The 19,938-nt window shown below is 35.9% G+C and overlaps 1 protein-coding gene across 8 annotated transcripts in view; it reads right to left on the reverse strand.

The window, feature by feature from the left end:
* MICU3 (mitochondrial calcium uptake family member 3) overlaps window positions 1-19,938 on the reverse strand; it is a 110,492-nt gene that overhangs the window by 52,764 nt on the left and 37,790 nt on the right. For all 8 annotated transcript variants that reach the window (XR_002085034.2, XR_008421561.1, XM_019466752.2 and 5 more), the window contains 2 exons: window positions 8,040-8,193; window positions 1,005-1,036 (listed from right to left, as the gene is read on the reverse strand). Coding sequence is in view for 6 of the 8 variants with exons in the window: in XM_019466752.2 (XP_019322297.2) it covers window positions 1,005-1,036; window positions 8,040-8,193 (186 nt within the window). In the remaining 2 variants the exon portion in view is untranslated. The remainder of the gene's footprint in view (window positions 1-1,004; window positions 1,037-8,039; window positions 8,194-19,938) is intronic.

Here is a 19,938-nt window from a genome sequence, read left to right on the forward strand (position 1 = left end):
TCACATGTAAACATTGCATTTGCTACAGGCTTTGGGAGGGTTCTCTTTAACTGTTTAAAGAAGTTCCCTAGAATGCTATCCTAATACTGATTTTTTTAATATTGAAGTTTATCATACATTTAAAAGTACAAAAAGAATATATTAAAATTTAAAGTAGAAACTGTTGGGGCACCTGGGTGGCTCAGTCGGTTAAGCGTCCGACTTTTGGCTCAGGTCATGATCTCACAGTTCATGGCTTTGAGCCCCGTGTCAGGCTCTGTGCTGACAGCTCAGAGCCTGGAGCCTGTTTCAGATTCTGTGTCTCCCTCTCTCTCTGCCCCTCCCCTGTTCACGCTCTGTCTCTGTCTCAAGAGTAAATAAACATTAAAAAAATTAAAAAAAATAAAGTAGAAACTGTTAAGAAACAGAAAATTACCAGTACTTTATAAGCCTCTTTGTAGCTCTTACTTATGATATATCCCTCCATCTTTCCCAGAGGTAAATATTGTCTTAAATTTATCATTCCTTAAATTTATCATTTTCCCACCAATGACTGCATTCTTCAACACTATGATTTCCCCCCCTAGTTTTGTAATTTATATATTTTTCGATTGCTTACTTTGTCATTACATTTCCAAGATTCATCTAGTTTAAGCACTGGTATAATTCATTTGTTTTCACTCGGTATAGCAACTGCTGTATGAATATGTAAAAGCTTATTCATCACTTCTACTATTGATATTATATTGTAGTCTTTATGGTCAATTATGAATAATCTAATAGTATTCCTGTGAACCTCTCCTGAAAGCATAAGCTTCTCTATGTACACACATTAGTGTAAAATTACTAGAACACAGGGTATATTCAAGCTTAACATTACTAGTACGCATATGTATGCTGTTGTAGAACTGCTAGGTCTAGGGTATGTGTATCTTTAGTGTTAGAAGATGATGCCAAACAATTTTCCAAAGTGGGCATGCATATACATAGTGTGCATGTATATGACACCAAGAGCTTTAACCTACCTGTTTGGTAAGTGACTTCCACGTCTTAGCAACTGCAATAAATATAAAAGAATTAGATAATAAATATTTCATGCAATGTATATCCAAATTCAGTAACCAATCTACAGCCATAACTCATAACACCAGACTTTATATCTAACAGGCAATGTTTTTTTAACTTCAAGATGTAGATCCAAGATATGGTTTATTTATGTTATGTATTTGTTTCATGTACTATAAACTAGGTATAATAAATAATGTCAGTGGGGTAGTAAACATTTTCCATAATCATTATCTTACTTTGGGGGTTTCTGGATTTATAAAGTTAACTTAATCCATGTTAAAAATCTTTTAGGCTTACAACACAAATACTGATATTTGTTAAATATTCATACTAGAATAAAAATATTAACAGAGAATTTATAATTTCACTGTCCATGATCTCTGCTGTGCTAGTATCTCTGGGTATGATTCAGATGCCTGGTCTCTCTAGGGTGGAGTGGAAGAATGGGGGCAATGAGAAAAAGAGAGGAAGGAGAGAGCAGGTAATGTGAGAGGGGGACCCTCATCCTGTTTTCCATTTTTTCCCTGTATTTAAGATTCATTTCTGGAACAAGAGTGTTATAGTCGAATAAAATACCTAGAATCACTACTGACTCCTACTAAAGTAGGAACTAAAGTAGGTACTACTACCTACTGATTCCTCCTCACACCCTTGAAGACATAAAACACTATAAGTCTTATAATATTGGAATAAATGGAGAGTCAACATTATTATTTCCTTTACTCAGATTTGAAAACTGTGAATGCCTGCCTAAGAATCATCTCCAGGTTTCTATGTGATTAAGTCCTATAACACAGCTGCATTAGGAACTGGTAAATATTAATTATTTCAGCTACATTACAATAATGACAGCCAATAATTATTCTACATGGCAATGTGGCTATTTCTTTATAATTAACCACAATTATTATAAACAGTATATCAAAGTGAAGATTATGAGATAGGCAGTTTTTGCCATGTACCTTTCTCTTCTTTTAAACAATGTAATAAGTCATTTTAAGATTGGAAGGATAGAAATATATTCTAAAATTTAGCAAGCTGATTTTTATGGAGATAGATTTCTTCTCTATGCAGCAACAACATCCTTTCTTTACCTAAGATAGTTTATACAAACATGTAATCGAAAGATTAAAATCATAAATTTACAAAGAAGAATTCAGCATTTAACCTTAACTATAATACACCTATTTCATAAAGATATCTTCCTTTCCATAATGAACAGAACATTGTAAATAATATTTATTATTCTGTTGCTATTGAAATATGGCAAATGAGAACAGAAGAAAAATAAATGGTACAAAAGTACATGCACACGCTCTTATGCAATGTTCAGAAGCTATTTATCAGAAGAGGAAGTGACACACTCTTGAGCTCTGTAGGGTTTATGAGATTTCCAGGGTACATTATTCACAAAAGACATATTCATTCTGCCGGATGTGTTACCATGCTCAGTATTATTAGCTTTTTTTTTTTTTTATAAAGACTAAAGAGCCATTAAGATTGTTCTTCAAAGGATTTTCTGATTTTCGGAATTCCTTATTTCGTATTAAGTTACTACATATATAAATATAACTTGGGTGAAGAGGGACTTCAACTCTAATAGATGTATTTTATTTCTTCAGCTATAGGTTGATGTTCATTATATTTTTAATACTTTTATGTATATTTGAAATTTTTTAACAATATATTTTCTAAAACTAAAATTAAAATAATACTATGTGAAAGTAATCAATTACCTACTTTAGTTCCAGAAGGGAAATTTACCTTTTAGGTTCTATTTAGGTAGGTAAAATAAGAAATTTTCTAGATTTCAAACACAAAGCTATGATCAGCAATCAAATGTATATCTCAATTAACATTTATTTAAACTATAACTGTTAAGCAAATGTTCACACAGCATACCCCTTTTTTTCGTGTTGGTGTCACCATAAAATTGTATCAAAGATTTGTTTTTAATTATGATTATAGATTCAAACAATGACAATGATGGTGACAATGACAATAACAGCTACCAACATTTATTAAGTGCTTACTGTCTGTCTGGTACTATACTGAACACAACCAATATCACTCAATCCTCAAAAACCTTGTGAAGTTGCTATTATTTTTATTTTTATAAATGATGAGACTAAAGATTGAATAACAAAGTTTTCAAAGCTAGAAACTGAATGCTAAGGTTTAAATACAAGTCTGTCCAGGGGCGCCTGGGTGGCTCAGTCGGTTAAGCATCTGACTTCAGCTCAGGTCATGATCTCTGGTTCTTGAGTTGGAGCCCCACTTCAGGCTCTGTGCTGACAGCTCAGAGCCTGGAGCCTGCTTCGGATTCTGTGTCTCCCCCTCTCTCTACCCCTCGCCCGCTCACACTCTCTCTCTCAAAAATAAATAAACATTTAAAAAAATTTTAATACAAGTCTAATAAATAAACAAACATTTAAAAACAAGTCTGTCTCATCTTAATATGCCAATATATATATATAAATCGTATATATATATGATTTAATAATATTCAGTCTGTGAAACCTATTTTTTCTTCTGAGGCAAATATTTCTTTTTATAACCCTACACTTTAAAAAAAGTTTTTACAAATATCTTGATCTTTAGTGATTGTTCTTAACTATATTTTAAAAGTTCCAGTTTGAGGGGCACCTGGGTGGCTCAGTAGGTTAAGTGTCTGACTTTGGCTCAGGTCATGATCTTGTAGTTGGTGGGTTCGAGCCCTGTGTTGGGCTCTGTGCTGACAGCTCAGAGCCTGGAGCCTGTTTCAGATTCTGTGTCTCCCCCTCTCTCTCTGTTCCTCCTCAACTTGTGCTCTCAATCTCTCTCTCTCTCTCTCAAAATAAATAAATAAACTTAAAAAAATATGTGTTTGACAAAAATTATAGAATTTGATGCAAAAATGCCATTTGATATTTAAAAAATACATTAATAGTTTTATCAAATATATGCTAGCTTAAAAAAATCCACATTATATGACATCAATTAAACAAAAAAGTACAGAACACGTATATATTTTTGTATAAGGGTCTTTTCTACGTACAGTCTCTACATTTATGAAGCTTAAAATATTTTAAGAGGACAAAAGTATCAACCAATTCCAAGGCAAAATATGTATCTGGCATATGGTAAGTTCTCAATAAATATTTCCAGAAGGGAGGGAAGAAAGAGTGGCTAAAGGAACACAGAGTTCTAATCCCTACCACAGCCTTCAAATTCCTCAAAAAGAGTCCTACTTAATTTATAGCCTTCTCTCTGGCTACTACCTTACATATTCCCAAAGTGGACTACCGCTGACTCTCTTCATCTCAGGTGTTTGTTCCTCTCCTGTAGTGCTATCCTCAGCGTCTCCTGGCAAAATATTGCAGGATAAAAGCCTCTACTTCAACTATGATCTTTCCTTTCCTTTCTACTTCACAGCCAAACATCTTCAAAGAGTCCTTTATACTGCCTGTCTTCATCTCTTCATCTTCTACTCTTGCTATCTCTGGTCTTTGCCCTAATCATTACACTGAAACATCATTTTAAAAATCATCAATCACCTTCAAATTACTAAATCTGGTGGACATTTTTCTGCCCTCATCTAACTTGACGTTTCATTTGACCATTCTGTTCGTGTTTCTGGGCCTTGATGCCTTCATACTCCTGACTTTCTTCCCATGTCTCTGGATACTCCTAGGTGTCCTTTTGAGACTCATCTTCCAAGCCTTTGTACCTTCACCATTTAAAGTCTAGGAATTCCTCAAGAATTAGTCCTTGGTCCTCTGTATTCTCCTACTACACTGCCGCTTAGGCAATCTCATCCATACATACTGCATTAATAACCACGTACAGATGAACCCTAAATATATACTCTACCCAGCCCTCTCCCCTCATCTCCAATGGAAATAATATAAAGTATCAAAAATTAATTGATTAAAAGCTAATTTGCAAAGTAGCCAATTTGCCAAATTATTTAGGATTTAATTTTTTTGAACTTTTACAATTTTTTTTCACCTCACAGAGTTACTTTTTTGGTTACTGTTGAGAATGCTTAAGATTTACTTTCTTAGAAATTTTTATGATTACACAATATGGTATTAATCAACTATGTTTACCATGCTGTATATTAGAACTTGAGGATTTCATGTTAAAGTTTTGTCACATCCCTGTCTCTGAAGAAAAAACAAATGGCTATAATTTGTTGTAATATAACTTCAGGCATTTGTTTGGCAGTTTCAAGTAGATTATCAAACAACTGGTTCTTTAGTACACTGCTTTTCAAAGAACTGAAACGAATGATCAAAAGCCAGACACAACTGTGTCTTCAATATCTCCTCTTTAGATGTCTAAGGCATCTTAAATCCATCATGTCCACAGTTGAAGTTTAATTTTTCCCTTCAAACCTGGTCCCTACTGTCATCCATACAGTTAAACCAGCCAGAAATTTTTAGTACTCATTAGTCCATCATCACCATTGCTACCATCATTAGAAGCTTTTCAAGCCTGGACAAGAGTCTGCTCTCTGATCTGCTCACGCTCACCCTGGCCCTCTCCAATCTATCTCCACTCTGAAAAATCTTTTCAAAACACAATCTAATCATGGTATGTACCTGTTAAAAACAAGGCAATAGGTCCAACAGAGTTGCTTATGCTAAGACCCATGTCACCAAGCCAAAACTTAACTTAATTACAGTTTCTGCTCTGCCAGAAATGGAATCTTAAATCAGTCAATCAGCACTAGTTAGGTAATGTGCTTGACAGACCCCTGCCATCCTCTAAAGGGGAGTAACCTTGCGATAATCAACCCACATTTTTGCCTGGTATGACATCCCTATTCCTGTTCCTTTCTGCCTATATGTCTTTTGTACAGCTCCTTGGAGCTCCGTTCTGTCTGCTAGATGGGATGCTGCCTGACTCATGAATCACTGAATAAAGACAAAAAGGTCTTTAAAATGTAGTCAGTTGAATTCTTTTTTAACATACCAAATTCTTCTGCAGCTTAAACTACTGCCATGATTTTCCATTACTTTTGGGATAAAAACAGAAATGTTTAATATAAGTTTCCAGGCTCAAAGCTTTGGCACCACCCCACACCCCCAGCCGCACCTTATACCATATCCTTCCCTGCTCCTTGCCCTACAGCCTCCCAGATCGGTTTCCCCTCCCGTGTATCACATTCCCTCTTGTCATGGCGTCTTGATCCATGCTGTTTCTTCGGCTGAGATTGTCTACTCTCGGCATCCTACTTGCCTAGTTAACTCTTACTCACAATTCGTATTTCACGTTGATATTTATTTGCCCAGGGAGGATTTCCCTGAGCTACTCGACTACGTTACTTCTCAAAAATATACTCTCACAGCCTCGAGTATCTTTCTTTCGTGGCACTGAACACAGATACAGTTTGCTGTTGATTTGTCTATTTCACTGATCAGCATTGATTCCTTCTACCAGACTGTAAGCATCATGAGGGTGGAGGGCATTTATTTATTTTTTTGTTCCCCTCACCATTTTATCTCCAGTGCCTAGTGCAATACCTGGCATTTGATAGGTGTCTTTACATACATGTGATAACATGCTGTGAGATGAAATGGGAAGTGTGCATAAAGCACTTCTGTTGTATTCCAAAGTACTGTGGTTGTCTTGAGAACAAGCACTGTGACTCTGTGAGTTGCGAACTGAACCTTTTTTCATGGAACACATTTTTACTTGAAAGAACAAATGACAGATAAATTATGGTTATTTGGACTTCGGTATTTGGCAGGCTTTCTCTTACAAATGAACAGTCAGCTATCACTTCAGGATAACCACCAACAATATTTGTTGCCAGTCAAAACATTTGAGCTTTCAAGTGAAAATCAGAATTTGGGAAAACGTGTATATACCACCATGAGCTTTCCAATATGTAAAGATTTTTATGATAATATCCATGAATGTGATTTTTTAAAAAATTGTATAATAAATATGTCAACATTTAGAAGATCTGCATAACTTAGTGAACCAGTATCTTCCATTTGATGTTACAAGATTATAAGGGTAAAAGATCCATTCAAAGCACAATATAAACCACTGGATTTTAACATAACAGATGTCAAAAGTTTCAAACTCCACATTGCAACAAAACTTTAAGAAACTACCACTAGCCAAGTGTTGACAGAATAACCAAGAAGAATATTTACAAATATCTGAAAAAGCTATTAAAATGCTCTTCCCTTTGCCTACTTATCTGTGAGGCAGATTTTCTTAATATACTTCGTGAAAAACAACACACTGCAATGTACCAAATAAAAAAAGGAGGTGAGAATACAGCTGTCTTCTATTAATCAGACACTGATGAGATTTCCAAGAATGTACATAATGCCAAAGAGGTTGAGAACCATTGCTCTTAACATATGGAAAGATGAGTAACAATCAGTCTATATTTACAGTGTAGGAGCCATGACAAATACAGAAGAGGTACAGGTAGAATTCTTGGCCTAGGTCTAGCTTCAAATCCAGTCCTCTGAATTACTCTGTTCATGCTAGATATAAGAACTGAATAGGGAGAATATAAACCTATTATATGCGGCTCCTGGGTGGCTCAGTCAGTGAGTGTCCAACTCTCTGGCTCAGGTCATGATCTCACTGTTCCTGAGTTTGGGCCCCAAGCTGACAGTGCAGAGCCTGCTTGGGATTCTCTTTCTCCCCCTCTCTCTGCCTCTGTACTGCTGGAACTCTCTCTTTCTCTCTCTCTCTCAAAACAAATAAATAAATAAACTTAAAAAAATATGAAGAGTAAGGTGTTTTTAAGTTTGATGAACTGAGAAAAAGAAAATAAAAGTTTGTGAAAAGGAAAGAGATGCCAGTAGGAGTTTATAAGAAATATTAGTCTAGTAAGATTGCACAGCATCACGTCTTTTGAAATACCACATTACTTGGGTTAGTTGTTCTGAAAACTTATACTGTTCTACCCTTTTCCAAACTAGAGATAAGAAAAAAATCTTACAAAATGATTAAGAGAATTCAGAAAATATACTTACATTTGGGCTCATCTGTTGTAACAGCCAAAATAAAGTCATATGGAGTCATGAATAACTGTCCTTCACATTCTATAGAAGCAAACAAACGAAATCTTCTTTCCCGAGATGTAGCATAGAGATCTAAGTCTTCAATGTCTGTTCTGCTGATAGCAACCTAAAGAAAGCAGATAAATTTGGACTGTGGGAAATAACATCTTCTAGAAGCTAAATGCTTTTAATTATGTTGAAAGTGAATCAACAGAGTAAATGAAAAAGTGTGAAAATACTGTCTTCTGGAGAACTAAATCATTTTATAAATAAGTTACCCATACGAATAAAATGAATCAATGTGTGAAAGATCCAACAATAAATATCATTAAGGCCCTGAAAATTCTGAACTGGCACTTTAAAGGACCTGTGATTAAGTTTTACTTTCAGAGAACATTAGATCTCTGAGCTAGTAGCTTCTTTAGAAGAACACTAACTCTTGCTGAACGCCTGCTATGTGTTCTCTATGTAGCGTTATTTATCTAATTAGAAGCCTATTTGCTAGAGTCTATTGATTTTCTAAAAAGAAAAAAAGTTAGGGGCACCTAGGTGCCTCAATAGGTTGAACATCCGCTCTTGATTTGGCCTCAGGTCATGATCTCAGAGTTTGTGAGACTGAGCCCCACGTGGTGTTCTGGGCTGACAGCATGGAGCCTGCTTGGGATTCTCTCTCTCCCTCTCTCGGCCCCTTCCCTGCTCTCATGCACATACTTTCTCTTTCTCTCAAAATGAATTAACGTTAAAAAATATTTTAAAGAATAAAATAAAATGAGAAAGTGAAACCCAGAAAGCTATTCAGGGCTACCCCTAAGGAAACTACTTAGTGGCAGTGCTTAGATTAGATCTGAAGTTGGTAACTCTAGATCACAACAGTATAATTACCACCAATGATCATTCTGAATTCTACCTAAGGTTAAGATTTTACAGAATTAGAAGGAGTGGGGGGGAAGGAAGTCTCTTTTGTTTTCCTTAATTGCAAGACTGGTCCTCATAGATAAATAATTTTATCTTTATCACTGTTATTTATTTTCTCTCTGAATTACAGCAAATCTATTTTTAATAGGTTTTTTTTTCCTGATTACAAAAGTGATGCATAGTTATTGTATACGATTTAGAAGACAGAATTTTAAACATTTACAGATACACAGATTTTTCTTTTTTGGCAAAAAATGGGATTACACTATACTGTTCAGTTATCTGTTATTTTTAACTTACTAATATATCAAGACTATTTTCCCATGTCACTACTCTAGTAGACTATTTTTTAGTAGTTGTATAATATTTCATAGTGAATGTAGCATAGCACAATTAATGAATTGCACATGGTTGAATATTTAAGTGATTCACAGTATTTTACTATTATAAAACAATGTCATAATGACCAGCCTAAAATATATATATTTAAATATATCTACAAAGAGTTGAGATAAATTCTTATGAGTGGATTTGGTTAGTCAAACAAAACCTTTTCATACATATTTTCACTCTGCCTCTATGGAGTTAACAGCAATTTACATGATTATCAAAAATACAAAAATAACATTTTTACACATTTCATAAGAAATTCTTATTTAAGAGGGCAAGCTTATTCTCTTTATTGTCTCTTCTACGTCTACTAAGTCATAATGCTGATTGTGTATAGACTATTAAAGTTATTTAAGTATCTAATATCTTGAGAAGTCACATCAAAACAATTCATAAAAACTTTCAACAAGGAGACTACATTTTATATTTCTAAGTCATGCTTTATTAAATGAAAAGCCAGGCAAATGACTAATCTTTTCCCACTATTCTGAACACTAATATTTTTAAAAACATTGTACAAGTAGTCAAATAAAAACTAAAAGAAAGGTTCACGCCCTACTTTTTGATGGTATGTATAAAAGATAAGACTATATAGTCTCTGCCTTTAAGAAATATATAATCTATACAGAGGGGAAAAATACTAGTTGGAGAGACAAAAGGTACAAACATGGAAGAAAGGAGTGAATCCAGTTAGAGTAAACAGAAATAAAGCATTGTAAAGGTTGAGGTTAATAAGAGGGTTTCAGGAAGAAAAAAATATGAATTTTAATGTCAGGAAGAGATATGAACACTCTAGGTCTACACAACATATTTGAAAATGGTAATAACCTCCCTGGAGCAGAGGATTTGCATTCATGGAAAAATGATTTCTGAATGCCAGACTAAAGCACTGTAATTTAAAATGATAGACAACATGGCTTTAGAAGATTCTTACATAGAATCTTCTTACATAGAGCAATGACATAAAAATGATGCTTTAGAAGAATAAAGCAACTCAGTACCAGAGTTGGCTCAGCAATGTATTAATAACACTCAGGTGATCCAGAGGTATTGTGAAATTGTTTCGGCACTGCCATGGGTGAGAAGTGGGACACTGAACAACTTAATGTCAATAATGGGCAATAATCTCCTTCAATACTCCTCAGTGATCAGTTTAACATCTTAGGTCCTTTTCTACACATATATCCCAGGGGGTTCTTCTTCCTCTTAGCACAGGGAAATCAATCTTGTCTGTGACCACAGTTTACTCTCCTGCTTTCTTCTTGATAGTCTATTTCCTTGGACCTAATTGGCCATAATCAACCAAGACCCATTTCCAATGAACTTCCTGAAGGTCCCCTCTGTGTGGCGCTCTCATGGTTTCCGCACCACAATCTGAAGTCATGCCTCAGTCTAACACTCTGAACCACAATTTTTGCCTCTAGCATCTTTATTCGTTATGACCTAATATGGACTTGATCTGTGACTTCTGCCCTTACCTGCTGTTGCCATTACTGCTCATGATGTACCTGTGTTTTCTCATCAAACTTTCTTCCCTAAGCGGCTGTGACTGGTCCCAGGACACCAAACCTGCTGGACCACTGCAGCTAGGAATGGGATCCACCTTCCATGCCCTAATGCTAATAACTTCTCCCTCTCCTCAACTTCTACTAACAATCAATCAACAAAACCTATTGTTCTCCCTCTAATTTCTCACATCCACCCCTGCCACCATTTTTGTTTAAGCACTCACTACTTCTCTAAAATTTTACAGTAATGCCCTACCTGTGATTTTTACCTCTAATCCATCCTTTACTGATAGAAAGAGAAAACACAGTTTGAATCCTTTAACCACCTGAGTAATGGTATCAAAAGAAATCTGACCAAGAAGAGTTTAAGGTTTTCATTCAAACTCCACTGTATGAAACAAACTGAAGATGACACAAACAAAAGGAAAAACATTCCATGCTCATAATTGGAAGAACAAGTATTATTAAAATGTCTATGCTTTCCAAAGCAATTTACATACTTAATGAAATTCCTATCAAAATACCAGCAGCATTTCTCACAGAGGTAGAACAAACAATCCTAAAATTTGTACAGAACCACAAAAGACTGAATAGTCAAAGCAATCTTGAAAAAGAAAAGCAAAGCTGGAGGTATCACAATTCCAGACTTCAAGTTATATTACAAAGCTGTAGTAATCAAAACAGTATGGTACTGGCACAAAAACAGACACATAGATCAATGAAATAGAACAGAAAACCCAGAAATGGACCCAAAACTATATGGTCATCTAATCTACAACAAAGCAGGAAAGAATATCCAATGGGAAAGACAGTGTCTTTAACAAATGGTGTTGGGAAAATTGGACCGCAACATGCAAAAAAGAATTAAATTGAACCACCTTCTTACACCATACACAAAAATCAATTCAAAATGGATGGAAGACCTAAATGTGACATCAGCTGTAGCAATTTCTTACTAGATCCAGAGTCAAGGGAAACAAAAGCAGAAATGAACTACTCGGATTTTATCAGGATAAAAAGCTTCTGAACAGCAAAGGAAACAAAACTAAAAGGCAACCTTTGGAATGGAAGAAGATATTTGCAAATGACATATCTGTTAAAGGGTTAGTATCCAAGTTCTATAAGGAACTTAGCAAACTCAATAAACAAATAATCCAGTTAAGAAATGGACAGAAGACAAGAATAGACATTTTTCTAAAGAAGACATCCAGATGACTTACAGATACATGAAAAGATACTCAACATCACTCATCATCAGAGAAATACAAATCAAAACCACAATGAGATACCACCTCACACCTGTCAAAATGACTAAATTAACAACACAGGAAACAATAGATGTTGGTGAGGATGCAGAGAAAGGGGAACCCTCTTACAATGTTGGTGAGAATGCAAACTGGTTGCTTCCACTCTGGAAAACAGTATGGCAGTTCCTCAAAAAATTAAAAAAAAAAAACACGATACTACCTTATGATCCAGCAATTGCACTACTAGGTTTTTGCCTGAAGGATACAAAAATACTGGTTCAAAAGGATACATGTCCCCTGATATTTACAACAGCATTATCAACAATAGCCAAATTATGGAAAGAGTTCAAATGTCCATTGACTAATGAATGGATAAAGAAGTTGTGGTGTGTACACACACACACACACACACACACACACACACACACACACACTGGAATCTTACTCAGCCATCAAAAAGAATAAAATCTTGCCATTTGCAATGACATGGATGGAGCTGGAGTGTATTATGCTAAGCAAAATAAGTCAGCCAAAGAAAAACAAATGTCATGATTTCACTCATATATGGAAATAAAACAGATGAACGGGGGAAAAAAGAGAGGCAAACCATAAGACAGACTTAGACTTTATCTTTTTTTCTTTTTTTGTTTTGAGAGAGTGAGCAAGAGAGTGAGAATGAGCACATGGGAGGGGAAGGGGCAGAGAGAAAGGGAGAGGGAGAGTTTTAAGCAGGCTCCATGCCTAGGGCAGAGCCCAACACAGGGCTCGATCCCACAACCCTGGGATCACGACTTGAGCTGAAATCAAGAGTTGGGCGCTCAACCCACTGAGCCACCCAAGTGCCCTCTAACACTCTAAACTATAGAGAATAAACTGAGGGTTACTGTAGGGGAGATGGGCGGGAGGATGGGTTTAAGGGGTGATGGGCATTAAGGAGGACACTTGTTGTGATGAGCACTGGGTGTTATATGCAAGTTATGAGTCGCTAAATTCTATTCCTGAAACTAATATCACACTATATGTTAACTAACCAGAATTTAAATAAATTTTTGAAACAACAACAAAAAAACTCCACTGTATGAATTCTACCCACTGTTGCCTTAGCAATAATAGTACCCATCGTTTTGATAATGGCATAAGGTGGTGACTTCACGTTTATTTACCACCACCTTAAAAGAAGAACTGGGAAGTCGTTTGGAATGGTTTGTGCCCCAGACAAAAAAAAATATACCTTAAAAGGGAAGAACATGATTTATGTATAAGAGATAAATGGAGGGGCGCCTGGGTGGCTCAGTTGGTTAAGCAACCGACTTCGGCTCAGGTCATGATCTCATGGTTTGTGGGTTTGAACCCTGCATCGGGCTCTGTGCTGACAACTCAGTGCCTGGAGCCTGCTTCTGATTCTGTGTCTTCCTCTCTCTCTGCCCCTCCCTCTGCTTGCAGTCTGCCTCTCTCTCTCTCTCTCTCTCAAAAATAAATAAACATTAAAAAATAATAATAAAATAATAAAAAAAGAGATAACTGGAGCCTGGGTGCTTAAAATGGACCTCCTACTACTGTAGACTTGTTACTTCCTCCATTGCCTCTTCTCAGTTTAGTGTGATAAATGATATAGTGTAGTAATATATACTGGAACTACTCAAATGTAACATAAACTGGTAAAAAGTAAAAACTAATTTTCCCATGTTAACCCAGTATACTAGAATGATCCTAGAACAGTTTGGTTACCATCAACTGTAAGGAATGGGTTCATCTGGCTGAAGAATGCGATGAGATGAAGAACAAAACAGGAAATCAGTGCTTTCATTGGCTTTTTAAAAAGCGTATTATTATTTATTTATTTTGAAAGAGAGAGAGAAAGTGGAGGAGGGGCAGAGAGAGAGGGAGACTGAAACCCAAGCAGGTTTCATGTTATTAGCCCAGAGCCCAAGGCGGGACTTGAACCCACAAACTGTGAGATCATGACCTGAGCTGAGATCAAGAGTTGGACGCTTAACCAACTGGGCCACCCAGGCACCCCCTTTCCTTGGCTTTATATTCTCTATTCATTTCCACTGACTTACTTGTCTCTTCGTACTCAGTAATTACTATAGCATGTAGTTATGCTTTGATATTAGGTAAAGTGAGATTTCATCTTATTATCAATATTTTAAAAATATTCATGGTGATTGATACTCAATTTTCTCCTCTAACTGAACTTTGAAATCAATGTGTCAAGTTCTATTTAAATAATACCTCCAGCATTTTGTTGGGGATGACATTCAATTTTGGTATAACTTAGGAGACTTGATTTTTCCCATCTGGGAAGATGGAGATCTATTTATTCAGGTCTTCAACTATGTCTCTCAGTAAAGTTTCACAGTTTTCTTCATATAAGTTTTAAATATCTTTGGTGGATTTTTGGTACATTTTATAGTTTCTATGTAATTGTGAATTGTGAATGGAACATTTTATTCCTGTTACATTTTCAACTGGCTATTTCTAATGAATGGGAAAGCTACTGACTTTGGTATATTTTCCCTGTATCCAATTACCTTTTAAAATTCCTTCATTTTAATAATTTTTTCCTTGGATTTTCTAAGTAAAGAATCATAAATTCTTTCATAATAATGACAGTTGGTAGTTTTTCCTTTTTAAGATTTATAGTCGTTTTCATTGCCTTAATTATGAGAGGTCCACATCTCTAAATAAGATGTGGAACAGTTATCAGTAATAGTAAGCATTCTTATCTTGTGCCATGTTTTGAAGAGAATGCTTCTAATGAATTGCCACTAAATGCAATGTCTGCTGTTGATGTTGATCATTATCGTCTACCTGAAATCAGCAATGGGTGTTTACCTGTTTTCCTATGCTCCCTGGAAATAAATGTATTTGGATTAGAATGGTCGTCATGACCAGAGATCATCTGGTCTCCTTGCTTCTTTACCTTTTTTCTTAAACCAAAACAGAAGCATAAATATGAGTCCCCAAACAAAAATTTTAAATGTGCTAGACAAGTACAAGCATAAACAGAAATCCTCAAACAAAAACTCAAAAGTTATTGGACAAACTCTATTATTTATATAATCTTTTAACAATTTTGTTTCCAAGATGAGTATTTAAAATCAACTAATGAGCTAATGTAAATTCATTCATTCAATAGATACTTCTTGTGCGCCTACTATATGCAAATGAGTTCATTATAAAATAATCAGCTGGAAGATCACTTAATCTAAAACTGTTTTAGAGTCAAATATGAATAATCTTAGTTTGATCATGTTTTACATACATATATGCCTAATCACTTTCAAACCTTCCAACTGTCCATGTGCTTCTTTCTCCAGAGTTTATGAACAGACTATTTTCTTAATGAATGACCTAACGGCACAGACGAAGAATTTAGTAATTTTTTTCTTTTTTTTAATGTGGTACAATTCTAACCACACTAAATTTTACAGTGTTTAGGAGGTTGATAAGGAGCAGCGGTCCATGAATTACTAGAATCTCAGAGGAAAGGGACAGATTCATATTAGTAGATTCCCAAAATATGAGATAGAACTCTCAGACCTTTAAAAGATACAGCTTTGCTTTTGAATTTTCTAAAGTTTAGAAAATCTAAACCTTTTTAAGTTCTAACATCACTATTATAAACATTCAAAAATAAGAACCAATAAATAAAGGGAAAAATGAGATTCAAACCAGTTTACTAATCCTCTTGGAAGCCTTATTAGCTTACAAATGACGATGATCTTGTATCATGTTAATGTTCTGAGCATTTTAAAAAACAAATACAGCCATTTCCCTGTAGCAATTGGTGTGAATCTATGGATAATCCTGATATTACAAGGGACAGGCTAAGTACGTGTGTATTCACTGGCTGATCTACTTTAATACCTTTTTTTGCTCATCTCAATCCAATATATCTTTTTCAAGTTAATTCCTAAAGCTTAAAATTAACCTAAACATTTTTCATTACCATGTACTGTTTCAGTAAATAATACTTTTGCATCACAAATTCCCAGTAGAGAAAAACTCATTCATAAGTATAATGTACCTAAGGCGATTGGAAAAACTAACCTGAAAACCAAAAAACCTGAATTATATATCATTAGGTGTGAAAACATTACCAAAATGAAAATCTTTATTATCAATCCAATATTATGTACTTAAAAAATAAGCTTTCAAAAGTGGTAAAGTATAACTAGACCATCTGTGAACTGCAGGGAAAACACTGACAGGAGTTATAGAAGTCATGGTCATTTAAGAAAAATTCTTCATTTCCATAGGTTGATGGTCAAACTAAAAAACACACATTTGGGAAATTGAGGAAGTGATAGCCTTTACATTGCTAAGGAGTATTATAGAGAAAACCCTCAAGTTTATAATGGCTATAAGGGAAATGGCCTCTCCAAGAAGCTGGAGGGTAGCAGAAGCATACACAGAGCTGAAGACTGGTATGCTTCTACAAAATAATTTCTTCAAAGTAGACACAATATAAAGTTTCACACAAAGTTTCCATGTTCCATCTTTCCTGGAGATGCTTCTTTTAAATGGCTTATTATAAGGTGGAATACATCAGGTGAAAGATAGCTGCTGTTATCAGCAGACCCAATGAAGAAGCTCTTAAATCCAGGAGACTAAAACATAATTTTTGTTAGGCAGTAAGGAGCACATCAACCTGTGAAGTATATAGCTCATTATCGATTTCAAAAATTTGTTCTAATAAACAATTCTTGGAGATTAAATATAATTAATATTATTTTTACCTTGAAGATTTGGATGGTGGTGTCTCTTCTGTTCTGGAACCAAGAATTGAGCTTCCAATTTCCTTCCTGTTATCAGAACGCATCCCTTATTTCCCACTTTCAGTACTTGCGTTCCTGCCAACCTGTGCCTGAGACCTTTTCCTGAATACTTCAGTAGTTCCCCTGGGATTACAATGCATGCTTATCCCCACTTCAGTACTTGGTGTTAAACTGCTACTTTATCAGGTCTCCTTGACGATTTATTTTCGTGTCTGCTATAGAGATCTGCTAGTTAGCAACATGGCTGTCTACTGCCGCTACCTCATGGAACCAACTAAGCTAATAAGTAACCAACATCTGGTCCTAACCTGTTCATAGAAACAAGAATGAATCTAATTTCACTCTGTACCTGGGAACTACAATAGTCTCTGAGCTATAGTCAGCTCCCATAGTATTTTCAATTAGCTTCAGCTTCCTGTTCAGCTTTTCAATTTCTCTGGAAGTGAGTCCTGATACTTTTGCAGCTATTACCAAGAAGATGAATCTTTGCTCCATATCAAATGGTCTACGTGATTCTTCAGCTCAGACTCTCAGAAAGGATACCTGCCAGAAAACTTCTGCTGCCATGCCGTCTCTCCTAAGATACTGCACCGAATCAGTCCTAATTAATCACATCCCTTGTAATAACATGTCTGAAATTCTGACAACAGTGAGAGTGTTGAGAGTTCCCTGAGAGTCAATACTATACTTTCAAGAAATCCTAGTTATTTTCTTTATACATCCCTGGTCTGGTACTTGCACTCCTTTCCCCCAGTCCTACTGAGTTGCAACGATCTGTTTACATATCTGTCTCTGCCATTTAACCATGAATTCCTTGAGAGGAAGAGTAGTTCTTATGTTTATAAGGACTTAACCAGTGTTTAACATAACGCCTGGCACATCTAAGAGGCTTGGTAAATGATGATTGTGGAAGTAAACAAATATATGCTTGTGGATGAAAACGTGATTCCTTAGCAAAGGAATACTGACTGAGTCTGCCTTAGGTGGTAAACAAGGACACAATCAAAAGAGAAGCTTCTGATTCCAAACTAGGAATCCAGACAGAGATGATAAAAGATACTCTAGGGGCGCCTTGGTGGCTCAATCAGATGAACGTTCCACCTCGGCTCAGGTCATGATCTCGCGGTTTGTGGGTTTGAGCCCCACGTTGGTCTCTGTGCTGACAGCTCAGAGCCTGGAGCTTGCTTCGGATTCTGTGTCTCTCTCTCTGCCCCTCCCCTGCTCATGCTGTCTCTCTCTGCCTAAAAAATAAACATTAAAAAAAAAAAAAGATACTCTAAAGTTTTAGTGAGAAAGGTATGGCATAATTTATGGGTATCTGGTTTGTTTGTTTTCTATGTTTTTATTTATTTTTGAGAGAGAGAGAGAGAGACAGAGCACAAGCAGGGGAGGGGCAGAGAGAGAGGGAGACATGGAATCCGAAAAAGGGTGCAGGCTCCAAGCTATTAGCATACAGCTGGACGTGTGGCTCAAACTCAGGACCCATGAGATCATGACCTGAGCCAAGCCGGATGCTAAACCGAATGAGCCACCCAGGTGCCCCTACGGGTGTCTGTTTTTTAAAAGTTGTTCAAACATATCTTTAAAACTAATGCTGGTAGGGGCGCCTGGGTGGCTTGGTCGGTTAAGCGTCCGACTTCGGCTCAGGTCATGATCTCACGGTCCGTGAGTTCAAGCCCCGCGTCAGGCTCTGTGCTGACAGCTCAGAGCCTGGAGCCTGTTTCAGATTCTGTGTCTCCCTCTCTCTCTGCCCCTCCCCTGTTCATGTTCTGTGTCTCTCTGTCTCAAAAATAAATAAATGTTAAAAAAAAAATTAAAAAAAAAAAACTAATGCTGGTAAATGCTTAAGTTTAGCTGTTGTAATAAGAAGACATATGAGATTTTTCATTTTCTTATTTTAATAGAGTAAAAATTCTGGTTAAATGAATATCTTCTTAAGTAGGGATGCAGGCAAAAATAATTTGTGGCTTGAGTCTTAAAATGTAGAACACTCAATTTTCAGGCACCCCTCCCAAGTGACTACAACATATAAAAAACTGCATATTTGGATTTTAAAATGGTTCCACATACTTAAAATTTTAAAGTACACTTGACTCTTGAACAATACAGGTTTGAACCGCACACATCCACTTACACAATTTTTAAAAATAAATACAGTACAGCTCTTTAAGTGTACATTCTCTTCTTTATGATTTTAACATTTTCTCTAGCTCACTTTATTGCAAGAATACAGTATGTAATACATATAATACACAAAATGTGCGTTAATCCCCTGCTTATGTTATTGGCAAGGTCTTCCAATCAACAGTAGGTTATTAGTAGTTAAGTTTTTGGAGGAGTCAAAAGTTACATAGGGGCTTTCAGCTGGGGGTGGCAGTGGTGCCCCTAACCTCTGTGTTATTTAAGGGTCAACTCTAATTGCAATGTTACCAGCTGCCTATTACTTCACTTAGCGTTTTTCAGTACATATTACCAATTCTTTTCTACAATAAAGAATAATTTTTGCTTCTATAATATCTTTCCAAAAAGGGTTAATGAAACTCACAAATTATTCTAACTTTTGATTATAGGAATAAAAACAAATGGACAGTACATCTGGTGAAATTTTTAACAGTATATGGATTAGGGAAGGCCAGAGAGATGAGATTATAGCTTTTCCAATTTGAATGAATACTGGTAGTTATAACACAGAAGTATGTGGTAATTGTTGGAGAAAAACACAAATAGAAATATGATTTAGAAGATGCTCAAATTTGGTAGGTTACCCTTTTTGCTACATGAAGGACTAAAAGGAGGGTACAGCAGTGGAGGGAAGAGAAGCCAGAACAGAAAAGGTAAGGGAAATAGAGCATATGATTTATTTGGCATAATCCTGAACCCAGTACAAGACCCAGACTGTGGTATCTGCCAGGAATACAGGTGACACAGGCAGATTCAAGCAGCAGGCAAATTGGCCTAAGGCCATTATTTAAAGAAGAGATGAGTAGACCAAGTTAAGAGAAACCTGGATTCAGAAAGAAGAAATTTA

The sequence above is a fragment of the Panthera pardus genome, unplaced genomic scaffold (assembly GCF_024362965.1).
Source record: "Panthera pardus isolate Hobbes unplaced genomic scaffold, ASM2436296v1 HiC_scaffold_13, whole genome shotgun sequence".
NCBI lineage: Eukaryota > Metazoa > Chordata > Mammalia > Carnivora > Felidae > Panthera > Panthera pardus.